Source organism: Lepisosteus oculatus, chromosome 21 (assembly GCF_040954835.1).
Source record: "Lepisosteus oculatus isolate fLepOcu1 chromosome 21, fLepOcu1.hap2, whole genome shotgun sequence".
Classification (NCBI taxonomy): Eukaryota; Metazoa; Chordata; class Actinopteri; order Semionotiformes; family Lepisosteidae; genus Lepisosteus; species Lepisosteus oculatus.
Genome location: NC_090716.1, coordinates 292,281 through 310,847, shown reverse-complemented (window position 1 = coordinate 310,847; position 18,567 = coordinate 292,281). Strand labels below are relative to the sequence as shown.

At 52.8% G+C, this 18,567-nt stretch overlaps 1 protein-coding gene across 1 annotated transcript in view; it reads right to left on the bottom strand.

Moving 5' to 3' along the window:
• LOC107076216 (protein phosphatase 1 regulatory subunit 12A) overlaps positions 1–18,366 on the bottom strand; it is a 41,200-nt gene extending 22,834 nt beyond the window's left edge. Inside the window, exons 1-4 of the mRNA XM_069181830.1 lie at positions 17,957–18,366; positions 10,292–10,422; positions 3,627–3,745; positions 1,205–1,394 (exon numbers count right to left, since the gene is read on the bottom strand). Of these exons, the coding sequence (XP_069037931.1) occupies positions 1,205–1,394; positions 3,627–3,745; positions 10,292–10,422; positions 17,957–18,229 (713 nt within the window). The 5' untranslated portion in view covers positions 18,230–18,366. The remainder of the gene's footprint in view (positions 1–1,204; positions 1,395–3,626; positions 3,746–10,291; positions 10,423–17,956) is intronic.
• Positions 18,367–18,567: the final 201 nt, after the last annotated feature.

Here is an 18,567-nt window from a genome sequence, read left to right as displayed (position 1 = left end):
ACTCACTCTGTGTCAAATCATTTTTTTTTTGCTGATGTTTTTGAGCTCATTTTTATTAATTCTTCCTAGTTTTGACGTTAAGAATAGTTTCTTTTAGCCACATTTATCCCTGATTGGTTAGTTTGATACAGAGTGTTTTGGAATGTAGTTAATAATAATTTCGTGCTCTTTGGTATCTGTCCAGGCTGTCTGTGTCCCATCTGTACACCTGGTTGAGGTCGTACAGAAGGCTGGGCTGTGTCAGTGTGTCTCTGTGCTGGTGTGCTTTCTTCATGTAGAGTGCGATCTGGCTGTGGTCAGAGAGGGGAGTTTGTGGCCTGACAGTGAAGGCACTGATACAGGAGGGGTCCAGGTCGGTGATGGCGTAGTCCACCACACTGCTGCTCAGAGCTGAGCTGTAGGTGAACCTGCCTAGAGAGTCCCCTCTAGTCCTGCCCAGTGTGTCCCTGTGTGAGGTGACTGGTGTGGTACAGAGGGGACTGTCCGAATACACCAGTGTGTCCCTATGTGAGGTGACCGGTGTGGTACAGAGGGACTGAATACACCAGTGTGTCCCTGTGTGAGGTGACCGGTGTGGTATAGAGGGACTGTCCGAATACACCAGTGTGTCCCTGTGTGAGGTGACCGGTGTGGTACAGAGGGGACTGTCCGAATACACCAGTGTGTCCCTGTGTGAGGTGACCAGTGTGGTACAGAGGGGACTGTCTGAATACACCAGTGTGTCCCTGTGTGAGGTGACCAGTGTGGTACAGAGGGGACTGTCTGAATACACCAGTGTGTCCCTGTGTGAGGTGACCGGTGTGGTACAGAGGGACTGTCTGAATACACCAGTGTGTCCCTGTGTGAGGTGACCAGTGTGGTACAGAGGGGACTGTCTGAATACACCAGTGTGTCCCTGTGTGAGGTGACCAGTGTGGTACAGAGGGGACTGTCTGAATACACCAGTGTGTCCCTGTGTGAGGTGACTGGTGTGGTACAGAGGGACTGTCTGAATACACCAGTGTGTCCCTGTGTGAGGTGACCAGTGTGGTACAGAGGGACTGTCTGAATACACCAGTGTGTCCCTGTGTGAGGTGACCAGTGTGGTACAGAGGGACTGTCTGAATACACTAGTGTGTCCCTGTGTGAGGTGACTGGTGTGGTACAGAGGGGACTGTCTGAATACACCAGTGTGTCCCTGTGTGCTCCTCTCCCTCTCACTTACTTCAGGACCTCCAGGTAGCCCTTGGCAGCAGCGACATGCAGGGCTGTAGCCCCCGTCTTGGGATGGGGGGTCAACACACTGACCCCAGGGACAGCAGCCAGCCCACTGACCCCAGAGTGACTCAGCAGAGCCAGGGCATCCTGCAGCATGAGGCTCTCCTCCTGCCGACGAGCAGCGTCCACGTCTACCCCTGGGAGAGAGAGAGACAGAGGAGAGGAGTGAGGTTAGAGCAGAAAGAGAGGGGAGAGGAGTGAGATGGGAGAGAGGAGAAAGAGAGGGGAGAGAGGAGAAAGAGAGAGAAGAAAGGAGAAAGAGAGGAGAGGGGGGAGAGGAGAGAGAGGGGAGAGGAGAAGGAGAGAGGAGAGAGAGAAGGGAGAGGAGAGGGGGGAGAGGAGAGGAGAGGGAGAGGAGAAAGAGAGGGGAGAGGAGAGAGGAGAAAGAGAGGGGAGAGGAGAGAGGAGAAAGAGAGGGGAGAGAGAATTTGCTATCCAAAATGGAACAATCTGGCAAACATACTTTGAAAATTTCTTATCAATACCTCCCAAATACAAATCAAACACGTCCACCAAAAAGACAAACAAAAAATATTTGTCTGCTTTGTTGATTTCAAAAAAGCATTTGACTCGATTTGGCATGAAAAATTGTTTTATAAACTACTCCAAAGTGGCATAGGGGGAAAAGTGTATGACATCATTAAATCAATGTATTCAGAGAGCAAATGTGCAGTGAAAATTGGAAACAAAAGGACCAAATTCTTCACCCAAGGCCGTGGGGTGAGACAGGGCTGCAGCCTGAGCCCAACACTGTTCAATATCTATATCAACGAATTAGCAGGAATGTTGGAGCAGTCTGCAGCTCCTGGTCTCACACTACATGACACGTTCCTGCTCTATGCAGATGACCTGGTCCTGCTGTCGCCCACAGAACAGGGGCTGCAGCAGAACCTGGCACTGCTGGAGCAGTACTGTCAGACCTGGGCACTGCCAGCCCATCTGGACAAGACCAGAGTTATGGTTTTCCAGAAGAAAGCCAGACCTCAGGGAAACAGGTACAAAATCACACTGAACAACAACACATTGGAGCACACATCCAGCTACACATATCTCGGTCTCACCATAAGCTCATCTGGGAGTTTTGACCTGGCAGTGAAGACACTGAGGGAGAAGGCACTCAGGGCTTGCTACACAATAAGGAAGCTCTTCAACATCAACCCACCAACAAGAATCTGGCTCCAAATATTTGAAAGTGTAATCCAACCCATTGCACTATATGGCAGTGAAGTGTGGGGTCCCCTCACAGACCAGGATTACACTCAATGGGACAAACACCCCACAGAAACTCTGCACATGGAGATCTGTAGAAACATCCTCCGTGTGCAGAGAAAAACACCTAACAACGGGTGCAGGGACGAATTAGGCCAGTATCCACTATTGATAAACATACAGAAGAGAGTATTAAAGTATTGGCTACACCTAAAGAACAGCGACCAAAATTCCTACCACCACAAAGCCCTGCTGAGCCAAGAGCTGAGCCCAAAACAGAGCCCCCTGAGCCAGCTGGTCCTGAGGCTCACCGACCTGAGCCACACCAACACTAACCAGCCTCAGGACAGCACTGCTAGAGCACCACAACTCAGACTCAACCACATCACAGCACAGATCAAACAGCAATATCTCTCACACTGGGACACACACACAAACACAACATAAACTGGAATGCTACAGAACCCTAAACAGACAATACACACTAGCCGAATATTTGACCAAGATAAGAAACAGCAAAAAGAAACAGACCCTGACAAGTACAGGCTCAGTGACCACAGCCTGGCCATAGAAACTGGGTGACACAGGCAGACCTGGCTGCCCAGAGAGGACAGGCTGTGCTCCCACTGCCAGCGGGGAGAAATAGAGACAGAGGTGCACTTCCTACTGCACTGTGACAGATACTCTGGGATTAGAGAAACAGTCTTCCTGAAATTCAGAAATCTAATCCCAGAGTTCCCACACCTGCCAGAATCACGTGTCCCAATCCTATTGGGAGAGGGAGGAGGGAACTCAGTTGAACTGGCAGCCCAGTATGTGATCTCCTGTCACAGCCTGAGGAACAGTGAGTCTGTCTCCCAATAATGCTCAATATGTTTACAGTATATGTTAATTATTTTATTATATGTCTTTGTTGTAAATGTCTGTAGATTTTATTTTACTTTTATTTTTTGTTTTGTTTCATGTTCATTTTATTATTTTTATTTGCTTTGGCAACACTGATTGTACCCATCGGTCATGCTAATAAAGCACCTTGAACTGAAATTGGGGGGGGGGGGGGGGGAGGGGAGAGGGGAGAGAGAGGGGAGAGAGGAGAGAGGAGAGAAGAGAGGAGACCCCTCAGTGCCAGCCTGTGGACCTCAGGTGGCTCAGGGACTCACCCTGCCTGCGGAGCTCAGCCTGCAGCAGCTGAGTCATGGCCTGGTCCTGGGACACGTCCAGGGGCAGCTCCCCCTCGCTGTTCACAGAGCCCACCCGCGCACCCTGCTGGAGCAGGTACCTGCAACACAGACACACCTCGCTACACACACTGCTACACACACCCCGCTGGAGCAGGTACCTGCAACACAGACACACCTCGCTACACACACTGCTACACACACCCCGCTGGAGCAGGTACCTGCAACACAGACACACCTCGCTACACACACTGCTACACACACCCCGCTGGAGCAGGTACCTGCAACACAGACACACCTCGCTACACACACTGCTACACACACCCCGCTGGAGCAGGTACCTGCAACACAGACACACCTCGCTACACACACTGCTACACACACCCCGCTGGAGCAGGTACCTGCAACACAGACACACCTCGCTACACACACTGCTACACACACCCTGCTGGAGCAGGTACCTGCAACACAGACACACCTCGCTACACACACTGCTACACACACCCTGCTGGAGCAGGTACCTGCAACACAGACACACCCCGCTACACACACTGCTACACACCCGCTACACACACCGCTACACACACACCGCTACACACCCCGCTACACACACCCCGCTGGAGCAGGTACCTGCAACACAGACACACACCGCTACACACACTGCTACACACACCCGCTACACACACCCCGCTGGAGCAGGTACCTGCAACACAGACACACCCCGCTACACACACTGCTACACACACTGCTACACACACCCCGCTGGAGCAGGTACCTGCAACACAGACACACACCGCTACACACACTGCTACACACACCCCGCTACACACACCCTGCTGGAGCAGGTACCTGCAACACAGACACACACCACTACACACACTGCTACACACACCGCTACACACACCCCGCTGGAGCAGGTACCTGCAACACAGACACACCCCGCTACACACACTGCTACACACACTGCTACACACACCGCTACACACACCCTGCTGGAGCAGGTACCTGCAACACAGACACACCCCGCTACACACACTGCTACACACACTGCTACACACACCCCGCTGGAGCAGGTACCTGCAACACAGACACACCCCGCTACACACACTGCTACACACACCGCTACACACACCCTGCTGGAGCAGGTACCTGCAACACAGACACACACCGCTACACACACTGCTACACACACCCCCTACACACACCCTGCTGGAGCAGGTACCTGCAACACAGACACACACCGCTACACACACTGCTACACACACCCCCTACACACACCCTGCTGGAGCAGGGACCTGCAACACAGACACACCCCGCTACACACACTGCTACACACACCCCCTACACACACCCTGCTGGAGCAGGTACCTGCAACACAGACACACACCGCTACACACACTGCTACACACACCGCTACACACACCGCTACACACACCCTGCTGGAGCAGGTACCTGCAACACAGACACACCCCGCTACACACACTGCTACACACACCGCTACACACACCCTGCTGGAGCAGGTACCTGCAACACAGACACACACCGCTACACACACCCGCTACACACACCCCGCTACACACACTGCTACACACACCCGCTACACACACCGCTACACACACCCCGCTGGAGCAGGTACCTGCAACACAGACACACACTGCTACACACACTGCTACACACACCACTACACACACCCCGCTACACACTGCTACACACACCGCTACACACCCCGCTACACACACTGCTACACACACCGCTACACACACCCCGCTACACACACCCCGCTGGAGCAGGTACCTGCAACACAGACACACACCGCTACACACACCCCGCTACACACACCCGCTACACACACCCGCTACACACACCCGCTACACACACTGCTACACACACCCCGCTACACACACCCCGCTGGAGCAGGTACCTGCAACACAGACACACCTGCTACACACACTGCTACACACACCGCTACACACACTGCTACACACACTGCTACACACCCCGCTACACACCCCGCTACACACACCGCTACACACTCCGCTACACACACCCTGCTGGAGCAGATACCTGCAACACAGACACACACCGCTACACACACCGCTACACACACTGCTACACACACCCCGCTACACACACCCCGCTACACACACTGCTACACACACCGCTACACACACCGCTACACACTCCGCTACACACACCCTGCTGGAGCAGGTACCTGCAACACAGACACACACCGCTACACACCCGCTACACACACTGCTACACACCCCGCTACACACACCCCGCTGGAGCAGGTACCTGCAACACAGACACACCTGCTACACACACTGCTACACACACCGCTACACACACTGCTACACACACCCGCTACACACACCCCGCTGGAGCAGGTACCTGCAACACAGACACACACCGCTACACACACCGCTACACACACCCCGCTGGAGCAGGTACCTGCAACACAGACACACACCGCTACACACACCCGCTACACACACCGCTACACACACCCCGCTGGAGCAGGTACCTGCAACACAGACACACACCGCTACACACACCCGCTACACACACCCTGCTGGAGCAGGTACCTGCAACACAGACACACACCGCTACACACACCCGCTACACACACCCGCTACACACACCCTGCTGGAGCAGGTACCTGCAACACAGACACACACCCGCTACACACACCGCTACACACACTGCTACACACACTGCTACACACACTGCTACACACCCCGCTACACACACCCGCTACACACACCGCTACACACACCCCGCTGGAGCAGGTACCTGCAACACAGACACACACCGCTACACACACTGCTACACACACCGCTACACACACCCCGCTACACACACCCGCTACACACACTGCTACACACACTGCTACACACTCCGCTACACACACCCCGCTGGAGCAGGTACCTGCAACACAGACACACACCGCTACACACACCGCTACACACACTGCTACACACACTGCTACACACCCCGCTACACACCCCGCTACACACCCTGCTGGAGCAGATACCTGCAACACAGACACACACCGCTACACACACTGCTACACACACCCCGCTACACACACTGCTACACACACCGCTACACACTCCGCTACACACACCCTGCTGGAGCAGATACCTGCAACACAGACACACACCGCTACACACTCCGCTACACACACTCCGCTACACACACCCTGCTGGAGCAGATACCTGCAACACAGACACACACCGCTACACACACCGCTACACACACCCGCTACACACACCCTGCTGGAGCAGGTACCTGCAACACAGACACACACCGCTACACACACTGCTACACACACCCGCTACACACACCCCGCTGGAGCAGGTACCTGCAACACAGACACACACCGCTACACACCCGCTACACACACTGCTACACACCCCGCTACACACACCCCGCTGGAGCAGGTACCTGCAACACAGACACACCTGCTACACACACTGCTACACACACCGCTACACACCCCGCTACACACACCGCTACACACACCCCGATACACACACCCCGATACACACACCCGCTACACACACTGCTACACACACTGCTACACACACCCTGCTGGAGCAGGTACCTGCAACACAGACACACACTGCTACACACACTGCTACACACACCGCTACACACACCCGCTACACACACCCGCTACACACACCGCTACACACACCCTGCTGGAGCAGGTACCTGCAACACAGACACACACTGCTACACACACCGCTACACACACCCCGCTACACACACCCGCTACACACACCCCACTACACACACCCGCTACACACACCCGCTACACACACCCGCGCACCCTGCTGGAGCAGGTACCTGCAACACAGACACACACCGCTACACACCCGCTACACACACTGCTACACACCCCGCTACACACACCCCGCTGGAGCAGGTACCTGCAACACAGACACACCTGCTACACACACTGCTACACACACCGCTACACACACCCCGCTACACACACTGCTACACACACTGCTACACACACCGCTACACACTCCGCTACACACACCCTGCTGGAGCAGATACCTGCAACACAGACACACCCCGCTACACACACCGCTACACACACCCGCTACACACACCCCGCTACACACACCCCGCTACACACACTGCTACACACCCCGCTACACACCCCGCTACACACCCCGCTACACACACCGCTACACACTCCGCTACACACACCCTGCTGGAGCAGATACCTGCAACACAGACACACACCGCTACACACACTGCTACACACACCCCGCTACACACCCCGCTGGAGCAGGTACCTGCAACACAGACACACCCCGCTACACACACTGCTACACACACCGCTACACACACCCCGCTACACACCCCGCTGGAGCAGGTACCTGCAACACAGACACACACCGCTACACACACTGCTACACACACCGCTACACACACCCCTACACACACCCCGCTGGAGCAGGTACCTGCAACACAGACGCACACCGCTACACACACTGCTACACACACCGCTACACACACCCCGCTGGAGCAGATACCTGCAACACAGACACACCCCGCTACACACACTGCTACACACACCCGCTACACACACTGCTACACACACCCCGCTGGAGCAGGTACCTGCAACACAGACACACACCACTACACACACTGCTACACACACCGCTACACACACCCCGCTACACACACCCCGCTGGAGCAGGTACCTGCAACACAGACACACACCACTACACACACCCGCTACACACACCCCGCTACACACACCCGCTACACACACCGCTACACACACCGCTACACACACCCGCTACACACACCCGCTACACACACCCGCTACACACCCCGCTACACACCCCGCTACACACCCCGCTACACACACCCCGCTGGAGCAGGTACCTGCAACACAGACACACACCGCTACACACACTGCTACACACACCCGCTACACACACTGCTACACACCCCGCTACACACCCCGCTACACACCCCGCTACACACACCCCGCTGGAGCAGGTACCTGCAACACAGACACACCTGCTACACACACTGCTACACACACTGCTACACACACCCCGCTACACACACCCCGCTGGAGCAGGTACCTGCAACACAGACACACACCACTAGACACACCCGCTACACACCCCGCTACACACACCCGCTACACACACCCCGCTGGAGCAGGTACCTGCAACACAGACACACACCGCTACACACACCGCTACACACACCCCGCTGGAGCAGGTACCTGCAACACAGACACACACCGCTACACACCCCGCTGGAGCAGGTACCTGCAACACAGACACACACCGCTACACACACTGCTACACACACCGCTACACACCCCTCTACACACACCCGCTACACACACCCCGCTGGAGCAGGTACCTGCAACACAGACACACACCGCTACACACACTGGTACACACATAGATGACGTACAGGGACACACAGAAAACAAAGGACAGAGAGGAGACAGCACAGAGAGGACAGGGAGAGAGGGAGAGAGGGCACAGAGGACAGAGAGAGAGGGAGAGAGGGAGAGAGGGCACAGAGGACAGGGAGAGAGGGAGAGAGGGCACAGAGGACAGAGAGAGAGGGAGAGAGGGAGAGAGGGCACAGAGGACAGAGAGAGAGGGAGAGAGGGCACAGAGGACAGAGGGAGAGGGAGAGAAGGCACAGAGGACAGAGAGAGAGGGAGAGAGGGCACAGAGGACAGGGAGAGAGGGAGAGAGGGCACAGAGGACAGAGAGAGAGGGAGAGAGGGCACAGAGGACAGAGGGAGAGGGAGAGAGGGCACAGAGGACAGAGAGAAAGGGAGAGAGGGCACAGAGGACAGAGAGAGAGGGAGAGAGGGCACAGAGGACAGAGAGAAAGGGAGAGAGGGCACAGAGGACAGAGAGAGAGGGAGAGAGGGCACAGAGGACAGAGAGAGAGGGAGAGAGGGAGAGAGGGCACAGAGGACAGGGAGAGAGGGAGAGAGGGCACAGAGGACAGAGAGAGAGGGAGAGAGGGCACAGAGGACAGAGAGAGAGGGAGAGAGGGAGAGAGGGCACAGAGGACAGGGAGAGAGGGAGAGAGGGCACAGAGGACAGGGAGAGAGGGAGAGAGGACACAGAGGACAGAGAGAAAGGGAGAGAGGGCACAGAGGACAGAGAGAGAGGGCACAGAGGACAGAGAGAGAGGGAGAGAGGGCACAGAGGACAGGGAGAGAGGGAGAGAGGGCACAGAGGACAGAGAGAGAGGGAGAGAGGGAGAGAGGGCACAGAGGACAGAGAGAGAGGGAGAGAGGGCACAGAGGACAGAGAGAGAGGGAGAGAGGGCACAGAGGACAGAGGGAGAGGGAGAGAGGGCACAGAGGACAGAGAGAGAGGGAGAGAGGGCACAGAGGACAGAGGGAGAGGGAGAGAGGGCACAGAGAGGACAGAGAGAGAGGGAGAGAGGGCACAGAGGACAGAGAGAGAGGGAGAGAGGGCACAGAGGACAGAGAGAGAGGGAGAGAGGGCACAGAGGACAGAGGGAGAGGGAGAGAGGGCACAGAGGACAGAGAGAGAGGGAGAGAGGGCACAGAGGACAGAGGGAGAGGGAGAGAGGGCACAGAGAGGACAGAGAGAGCACGGCAGGCTCACTGGGCAATGTCCAGGAAGCCACAGGAGGCAGCAGCATGAAGAGCTGTCCAGCCCTCGTTGTCTGGCTGGTTAATGTCAGCGCCGTTCTCCAGCAGATAGCGAACCATCTCGATATTCTCATCAATACAGGCCTGGGGGCGAGAGAGACACTGTATCACACTGGGAGACACTGGGAGACACTGGGAGACACTGGGAGACACTGAGCCACACTGGGGGACATTGGGGGACACTGGGGGACACTGGGGGACACTGGGGGACACTGGGGGACACTGGGCCACACTGGGAGACACTGGGAGACACTGAGCCACACTGAGCCACACTGGGAGACACTGGGAGACACTGGGAGACACTGGGAGACACTGCGACACACTGCGACACACTGAAAGACACTGACAGACACTGACAGACACTGACAGACACTGACAGACACTGTGACACATTGAGAGAGACTGTGACACAATGAGAGACACTGCGAGACACAGAGAGACACTGAGAGACACTGAGACAATGAGAGACACTGAGAGACACTGGACACACTGAGAGACACTGAGAGACACTGAGAGACACTGAGAGACACTGAGAGACACTGGACACACTGAGATAAACTGCGACACACTGAGAGAGACTGAGAGACACTGAGAGACACTGAAGAGTCTCTTTGAAGAGTGATTAGTAAAGAGAGAAGAATCACGAGTTTGGCTTAAAATCTAAAGAAATATCATCTGTACAGAAAATGAGGTTTTCCTGTGTGCTGTCTACATCCCTCCCTCAGAATCCCCCTACTACAGTGAGGGAATTCTCCCCAATCTCCACACGGAGATTGGTCACTTCCAGGGCCAGGGAAACGTGCTGCTCTGTGGTGACCTCAATGTACGAACAGGCACACTGGCGGACTTCACCAGCACACAGGGAAACACTCACATATTCGGACAATCCCCTCTGTACCACACAGGTCACCTCACACAGGGACACACTGGTGTATTCGGACAGTCCCCTCTGTACCACACACTGGTCACCTCACACAGGGAAACACTCAAGTATTCGGACAATCCCCTCTGTGCCACACTGGTCACCTCACACAGGGACACACTGGTGTATTCAGACAGTCCCCTCTGTACCACACCGGTCTGCTCACACAGGGACACACTGGTGTATTCAGACAGTCCCTCTGTACCACACTGGTCACCTCACACAGGGACACACTGGTGTATTCAGACAGTCCCCTCTGTACCACACCAGTCACCTCGCACAGGGACACACTGGTGTATTCAGACAGTCCCCTCTGTACCACACTGGTCACCTCACACAGGGACACACTGGTGTATTCGGACAGTCCCCTCTGTACCACACCAGTCACCTCACACAGGGACACACTGGGCAGGACTAGAGGGGACCCTCTAGGCAGGTTCACCTACAGCTCAGCTCTGAGCAGCAGTGTGGTGGACTACGCCATCACCGACCTGGACCCCTCCTGTATCAGTGCCTTCACTGTCAGGCCACAAACTCCTCTCTCTGACCACACCCAGATCACACTCTACCATGAAGAGAGCACACCAGCATAGAGACACACTGACACAGCCCAACCAGCTGTATGACCTCAACCAGGCGTACAGATGGGACACCGACAGCCTAGACAGATACCAAACTCCACTGGGAGATGAAGAAATTCAGACACTGTTGGACACATTCCTAAACACTCCGTATCAAACCAACAAATTAGGCATAAACTTGGCCACACAAGAACTAAATCACCTATTTCACAAACTAGCAACAAAATCTAAGCTAAAAACAACTAAATCAAAAAACTACCAAAAAACAAAAGGAAAAGAAAAGTGGTTTGATACGGAGTGCAAAAACATCAGAAATGCACTACGAAAAGTCTCAAATGAAAAACACAGACAACCACACAACACAGATCTACACCTCAGCTACTGTGACACGGTACAACTTTACAAACACACACTGAAAAAGAAAAGAAACACATACATAAACAAACAACTTGCAGAAATTGAGGAGTCACTAAATCAGAACTGTTTCTGGGAGAAGTGGAACAATTTAAAGAAATCAAAACCAGAAGAATTGGCCATCCAAAATGGAACAATCTGGCAAACATACTTTGAAAATCTCTGTCAAAACCCCCCAAATACAAATCAATCAGACCAAAACCATTTATGAAAAACTCAAAATTTTGGAATTGGCGATCAAAGACAACCAAAACCCCTTAGACTCCCCAATCAGTGAGCAGGAGCTACTGGACAAACTCCAGGCCCTCAGACCACGCAAAGCCTGTAGCCAAGATGGAGTCAACATTGAGATCCTGATACACAGCAGCACGAAGTTGCAACAAGCCGTGCTCAAACTCCTCAATCTCATCATGACAGCCGGATGTTTCCCCGAGGCCTGGAACCAAGGACTGATCACGCCCATCTATAAGAGTGGAGATAGACTCGATCCCAACAACTACCGGGGCATCTGTGTGAACAGTAACCTGGGGAAGGTATTCTGCAGTATCCTAAATACACGGATACTGGCCTTCCTTACCGAACACAATGTCCTGAGTAAAAGTCAGATTGGCTTCTTACCAGATCACCGCACATCTGATCACATTTACACCCTACACACACTGATAGACAAACACGTCCACCAAAAACACAAAGGAAACATTTTTGCCTGCTTTGTCGATTTCAAAAAAGCATTTGACTCAATTTGGCATGAAATATTGTTTTATAAACTATTCCAAAGTGGCATAGGGGGCAAAGTGTATGACATAATTAAATTAATATATTCAGAGAGCAAATGTGCAGTGAAAATTGGAAACAAAAGGACCAAATTCTTCACCCAAGGCCATGGGGTGAGACAGGGCTGCAGCCTGAGCCCAACACTGTTCAATATCTATATCAACGAATTAGTAGGAATGCTGGAACAGTCTCAGCTCCTGGTCTTACACTACACGCCACAGAAATCAAGTTCCTGCTCTATGCGGGTGACCTGCTCCTGCTGTCGCCCACAGAACAGGGGCTGCAGCAGAACCTGGCACTGCTGGAGCAGTACTGTCAGACCTGGGCACTGCCAGTCAATCTGGACAAGACCAGAGTTATGGTTTTCAAGAAGAAAGCCAGACCTCAGGGAAACAGGTACAAATTCACACTCAACAACAACACATTGGAGCACACATCCAGCTACACATATCTCGGTCTCACCATCAGCTCATCTGGGAGTTTTGACCTGGCAGTGAAGGCACTGAGGGAGAAGGCACTCAGGGCTTTCTACACAATAAGGAAGCTCTTCAACATCAACCCACCAACAAGAATCTGGCTCCAAATATTTCAAAGTGTAATCCAACCCATTGCCCTGTATGGCAGTGAAGTGTGGGGTCCCCTCACAGACCAGGATTACACTCAATGGGACAAACACCCCACAGAAACTCTGCACATGGAGATCTGTAGAAACATCCTCCGTGTGCAGAGAAAAACACCTAACAACTGGTGCAGGGCCGAATTAGGCCAGTACCCACTATTGATAAACATATATAAAAGAGTATTAAAGTATTGGCTACACCTAAAAATCAGTGACCAAAATTCCTACCACCACAAAGCCCTGCTGAGCAAAGAGCTGAACCCAAAACAGAGCCCCCTGAGCCATCTGGTCCTGAGGCTCACTGACCTGAGCCACACCGACACTAACCAGCATCAGGACAGCACTGCTAGAGCACCACAACTCAGACTCAACCACATCACAGCACAGATCAAACAGCAATATCTCACACACTGGGACACACACACACAAACACAACATAAACTGGAATGCTACAGAACCCTAAACAGACAATACACACTTGCCGAATATTTGACCAAAATAAGAAACAGCAAAAAGAAACAGACCCTGATGAAGTACAGGCTCAGTGACCACAGCCTGGCCATAGAAACTGGGCGACACAGGCAGACCTGGCTGCCCAGAGAGGACAGGCTGTGCTCCCACTGCCAGCGGGGAGAAATAGAGACAGAGGTGCACTTCCTACTGCACTGTGACAGATACTCTGGGATTAGAGAAACATTCTTCCCTAAACTCAGAAATCTAGTCCCAGAGTTCCCACACCTGCCAGAATCACAACGGGTCCCAATCCTACTGGGAGAGGGAGGAGGGAACTCAGCTGAACTGGCAGCCCAGTATGTGGTCTGTCACAGCCTGAGGAACAATGAGCCTGTCTCTCAATAATAATAATAATAATAATAATAATAATAATAATAATAATAATAATAATAATACAGTGTGTGATCTCCTGTCCCAGCCTGAGGAACAGTGAGTCTGTCTTTCAATAATGTTCCATATGTTTATATATAAATGTTTTATGATGTGTCTATATTGTCTGTAGAACTTATGTTAATAGTATTTGCTTTGCTTTGGCAACACTGATTTATTCATTGGTCATGCCAATAAAGCACCTTGAATTGAACTGAATTGAATGAAGAAATCAGAAACTCACAGTGACCACAGTCTGGCCATAGAAACTGGACACAGGCAGACCTGGCTGCCCAGAGAGGACAGGCTGTGCTCCCACTGCCAGCGGGGAGAAATAGAGACAGGTGCACTTCCTACTGCACTGTGACAGATACTCTGAGATTAGAGAAACATTCTTCCCTAAACTCAGAAATCTAGTCCCAGAGTTCCCACACCTGCCAGAATCACAACGGGTCCCAATCCTACTGGGAGAGGGAGGAGGGAACTCAGTTGAACTGGCAGCCCAGTATGTGATCTCCTGTCACAGCCTGGGGAACAGTGAGCCTGTCTCCCAATAATGCTCAATATGTCTACAGTATATGTAAATATATTATAATATGTCTTTGTTGTAAATGTCTGTAATATGTCTGTAGATTTTATTTTACTTTTATTTTTTGTTTGGTTCCATGTTAATTTTATTATTTTTATTTGCTTTGGCAACACTGATTTTACCCATCGGTCATGCTAATAAAGCACCTTGAATTGAATTTAATTTAACTGAGAGAGATAGTGACACACTGAGAGATACTGAACACACTGAGAGACACTGGGACACACTGGAAAAACTGAGATACAGAGAGACACTGAGAGACATTGCGACAAACTGAGAGACACTGCAACACACTAAGAGATACTGAGAGAAATTGCGACACACTGAGAGACACTGCGACACTGAGCGACACTGAGCGACACTGAGCGACACACTCAGAAACATTGCGACACACTGAGAGACACTGAGAGACACCAGGACACGCTGAGAGACATGGCGACACACTGAGAGACATGGCGACACACTGAGAGACACAGAAAGACACTGGAACACACCAGGACACACTCAAGAGATATTGAGAGACACTGAGAGACACACAGGTCACACAGGCGCCCTCGTCTGGGCTGCTCTGGGGCTGCAGTTCGGCCCCTCACCCACACAGAGCCTGCCTTTCAGCACGCTGCACAGGTTCAGAGGTCACTGTGACTGAGCTTATTTTGGGCAAATAAAGCCCTGAGAGACACAGAGAAACAGGGAAGGAAAGAGTTTCCCACAGGAACTAGAGCCCCATCAGAGCTGAAGATACTGTAGAGACACTCAGCCCAGCTCCTCTGTAACTTCACACTAACACTCCCTCATCAGAGCTGGAGATACTGTAGAGACACTCAGTCCAGCTCCTCTGTAACTTCACACTAACACTCCCTCATCAGAGCTGTAGATACTGTAGAGACACTCAGTCCAGCTCATCTGTAACTTCACACTAACACTCCCTCATCAGAGCTGGAGATACTGTAGACACTCAGTCCAGCTCCTCTGTAACTTCACACTAACACTCCCTCATCAGAGCTGTAGATACTGTAGACACTCAGTACAGCTCCTCTGTAACTTCACACTAACACTCCCTCATCAGACCTGTAGATACTGTAGACACTCAGTCCAGCTCATCTGTAACTTCACACTAACACTCCCTCATCAGAGCTGGAGATACTGTAGAGACACTCAGTCCAGCTCCTCTGTAACTTCACACTAACACTCCCTCATCAGAGCTGTAGATACTGTAGAGACACTCAGTCCAGCTCCTCTGTAACTTCACACTAACACTTCCTCATCAGAGCTGTAGATACTGTAGAGACACTCAGTCCAGCTCCTCTGTAACTTCACACTAACACTCCCTCATCAGAGCTGTAGATACTGTAGAGACCCTCAGTCCAGCTCATCTGTAACGTCACACTAACACTCCCTCATCAGAGCTGTAAAAACTGTAGACACTCAGTCCAGCTTATCTGTAACTTCACATTAACACTCCCTCATCAGAGCTACAGTAGATACTCTGGGCTGTGGTACAGTAGTTACTCAGAGCAGTAGTTACTCGGGGCTGGACTATAACAAAGACTCTTAGCTGTAGTACTGTAGTTACTCAAGGCTGGACTATAACAGAGACTCCGAGCTGTAGTACAGTAGTTACTTGGGGCTGGACTATAACAGATACTCTGAGCTGTAGTACAGTAGTTACTTGGGGCTGGACTATAACAGATACTCTGAGCTGTAGTACAGTAGTTACTCGGGGCTTGACTATAACAGATACTCTGTAGTACAGTAGTTACTCGGGTCTGGACTATAACAGATACTCTGTAGTACAGTAGTTACTCTGAGCTGTAGTACAGTAGTTACTCGGGGCTTGACTATAACAGATACTCTGTAGTACGGTAGTTACTCGGGGCGGGACTATAACAGATACTCTGTAGTACAGTAGTTACTCTGAGCTGTAGTACAGTAGTTAATCTGGGCTTGACTATAACAGATACTCTGTAGTACGGTAGTTACTCGGGGAGGGACTATAACAGATACTCTGTAGTACAGTAGTTACTCGGGGCTTGACTATAACAGATACTCTGTAGTACAGTAGTTACTCGGGTCTGGACTATAACAGAAACTCTGTAGTACAGTAGTTACTCGGGGCTGTAGTACAGTAGTTACTCGGGGCTTGACTATAACAGATACTCTGTAGTACAGTAGTTACTCGGGTCTGGACTATAACAGAAACTCTGTAGTACAGTAGTTACTCGGGGCTTGACTATAACAGATACTCTGTAGTACGGTAGTTACTCGGGTCTGGACTATAACACTCTGTAGTACAGTAGTTACTCGGGTCTGGACTATAACAGAAACTCTGTAGTACAGTAGTTACTCGGGGCTTGACTATAACAGATACTCTGTAGTACGGTAGTTACTCGGGTCTGGACTATAACACTCTGTAGTACAGTAGTTACTCGGGTCTGGACTATAACAGATACTCTGTAGTACAGTAGTTACTCGGGGCTTGACTATAACAGATACTCTGTAGTACAGTAGTTACTCGGGTCTGGACTATAACTGCTGCCAGCGGGATCCAGCCAGTCTGACAGGTTTCCCAGCCTGTTGCTGCTCGGCGCTCAGCCACACGCACAGCCCCGCACAACCGAAACCGAGCCGCCCTCGCAGCCGAGCTCGTCTCCGGCCCGCTGGCAGCCCCATTCCCGTCCCGGGACAGCCCCGCTGCGTCCCATTAACTTTCCCTTAGTCCCGTCCGCGCCCGGCCGGAGGGCGGGTGGGAGAGTTCGGTCCGGGAAGCAAAGCCAAGCAAAGCCCCTGCAGGGTCCGGCTCTTCTCCCGGCCCAGCCCGGCCCGGCGGCTCGTACCTGGTGCAGCGCCGTCAGCCCGTCGACGTTGGCGTGGTTGATCTCGGCTCCCTGCTTCAGCAGTGCCGCCACCTCGTCCCGGTCCCCAGCGGAGCAGCAAGCCATGAACACGGCGCCCTGGGCGAACCGGACCCGGGGCCGCCTGCCCCCCGCGCCGCCCCGGTCCCGCTGCCCCGGCCCGCTCCTCTCGGTCTCGGAGCCCAGCCAGCGCTTTAGCTGCTCCTGCCTCTTCTGCCGGGCCGCTTCCGACCGAGAGCGATCGTCCTCCGCCATCTTCCCCCGCCGTCTCCCGGCCAGCTGCAGCTCCCACTCGGGAGACGGGAAAGAGCCGAGCCCAGCCGCAGAGCTGCGCCGCGCCCCCTGGCGGCAGCCGTCTGCCTGCGCACACACGCCTGGCCGGCCAGCCGCTCCGCTGAGCGCCGCTCTGACCGACCGCGGGTTCCGGTGATGCGCAGAGCAGCTGGCCGGGCAGGTGAGGGGGCCAGGTGTAAGAACGGAAGGTATTTAAAACTCAAGACAACTCAACTCACTGCCTAGTTAGTAGAGACCACAAGTATGATCACATCTGTACAGACTTTTTTGAACTTCAACTTCAAGATAGAATAAAAGAC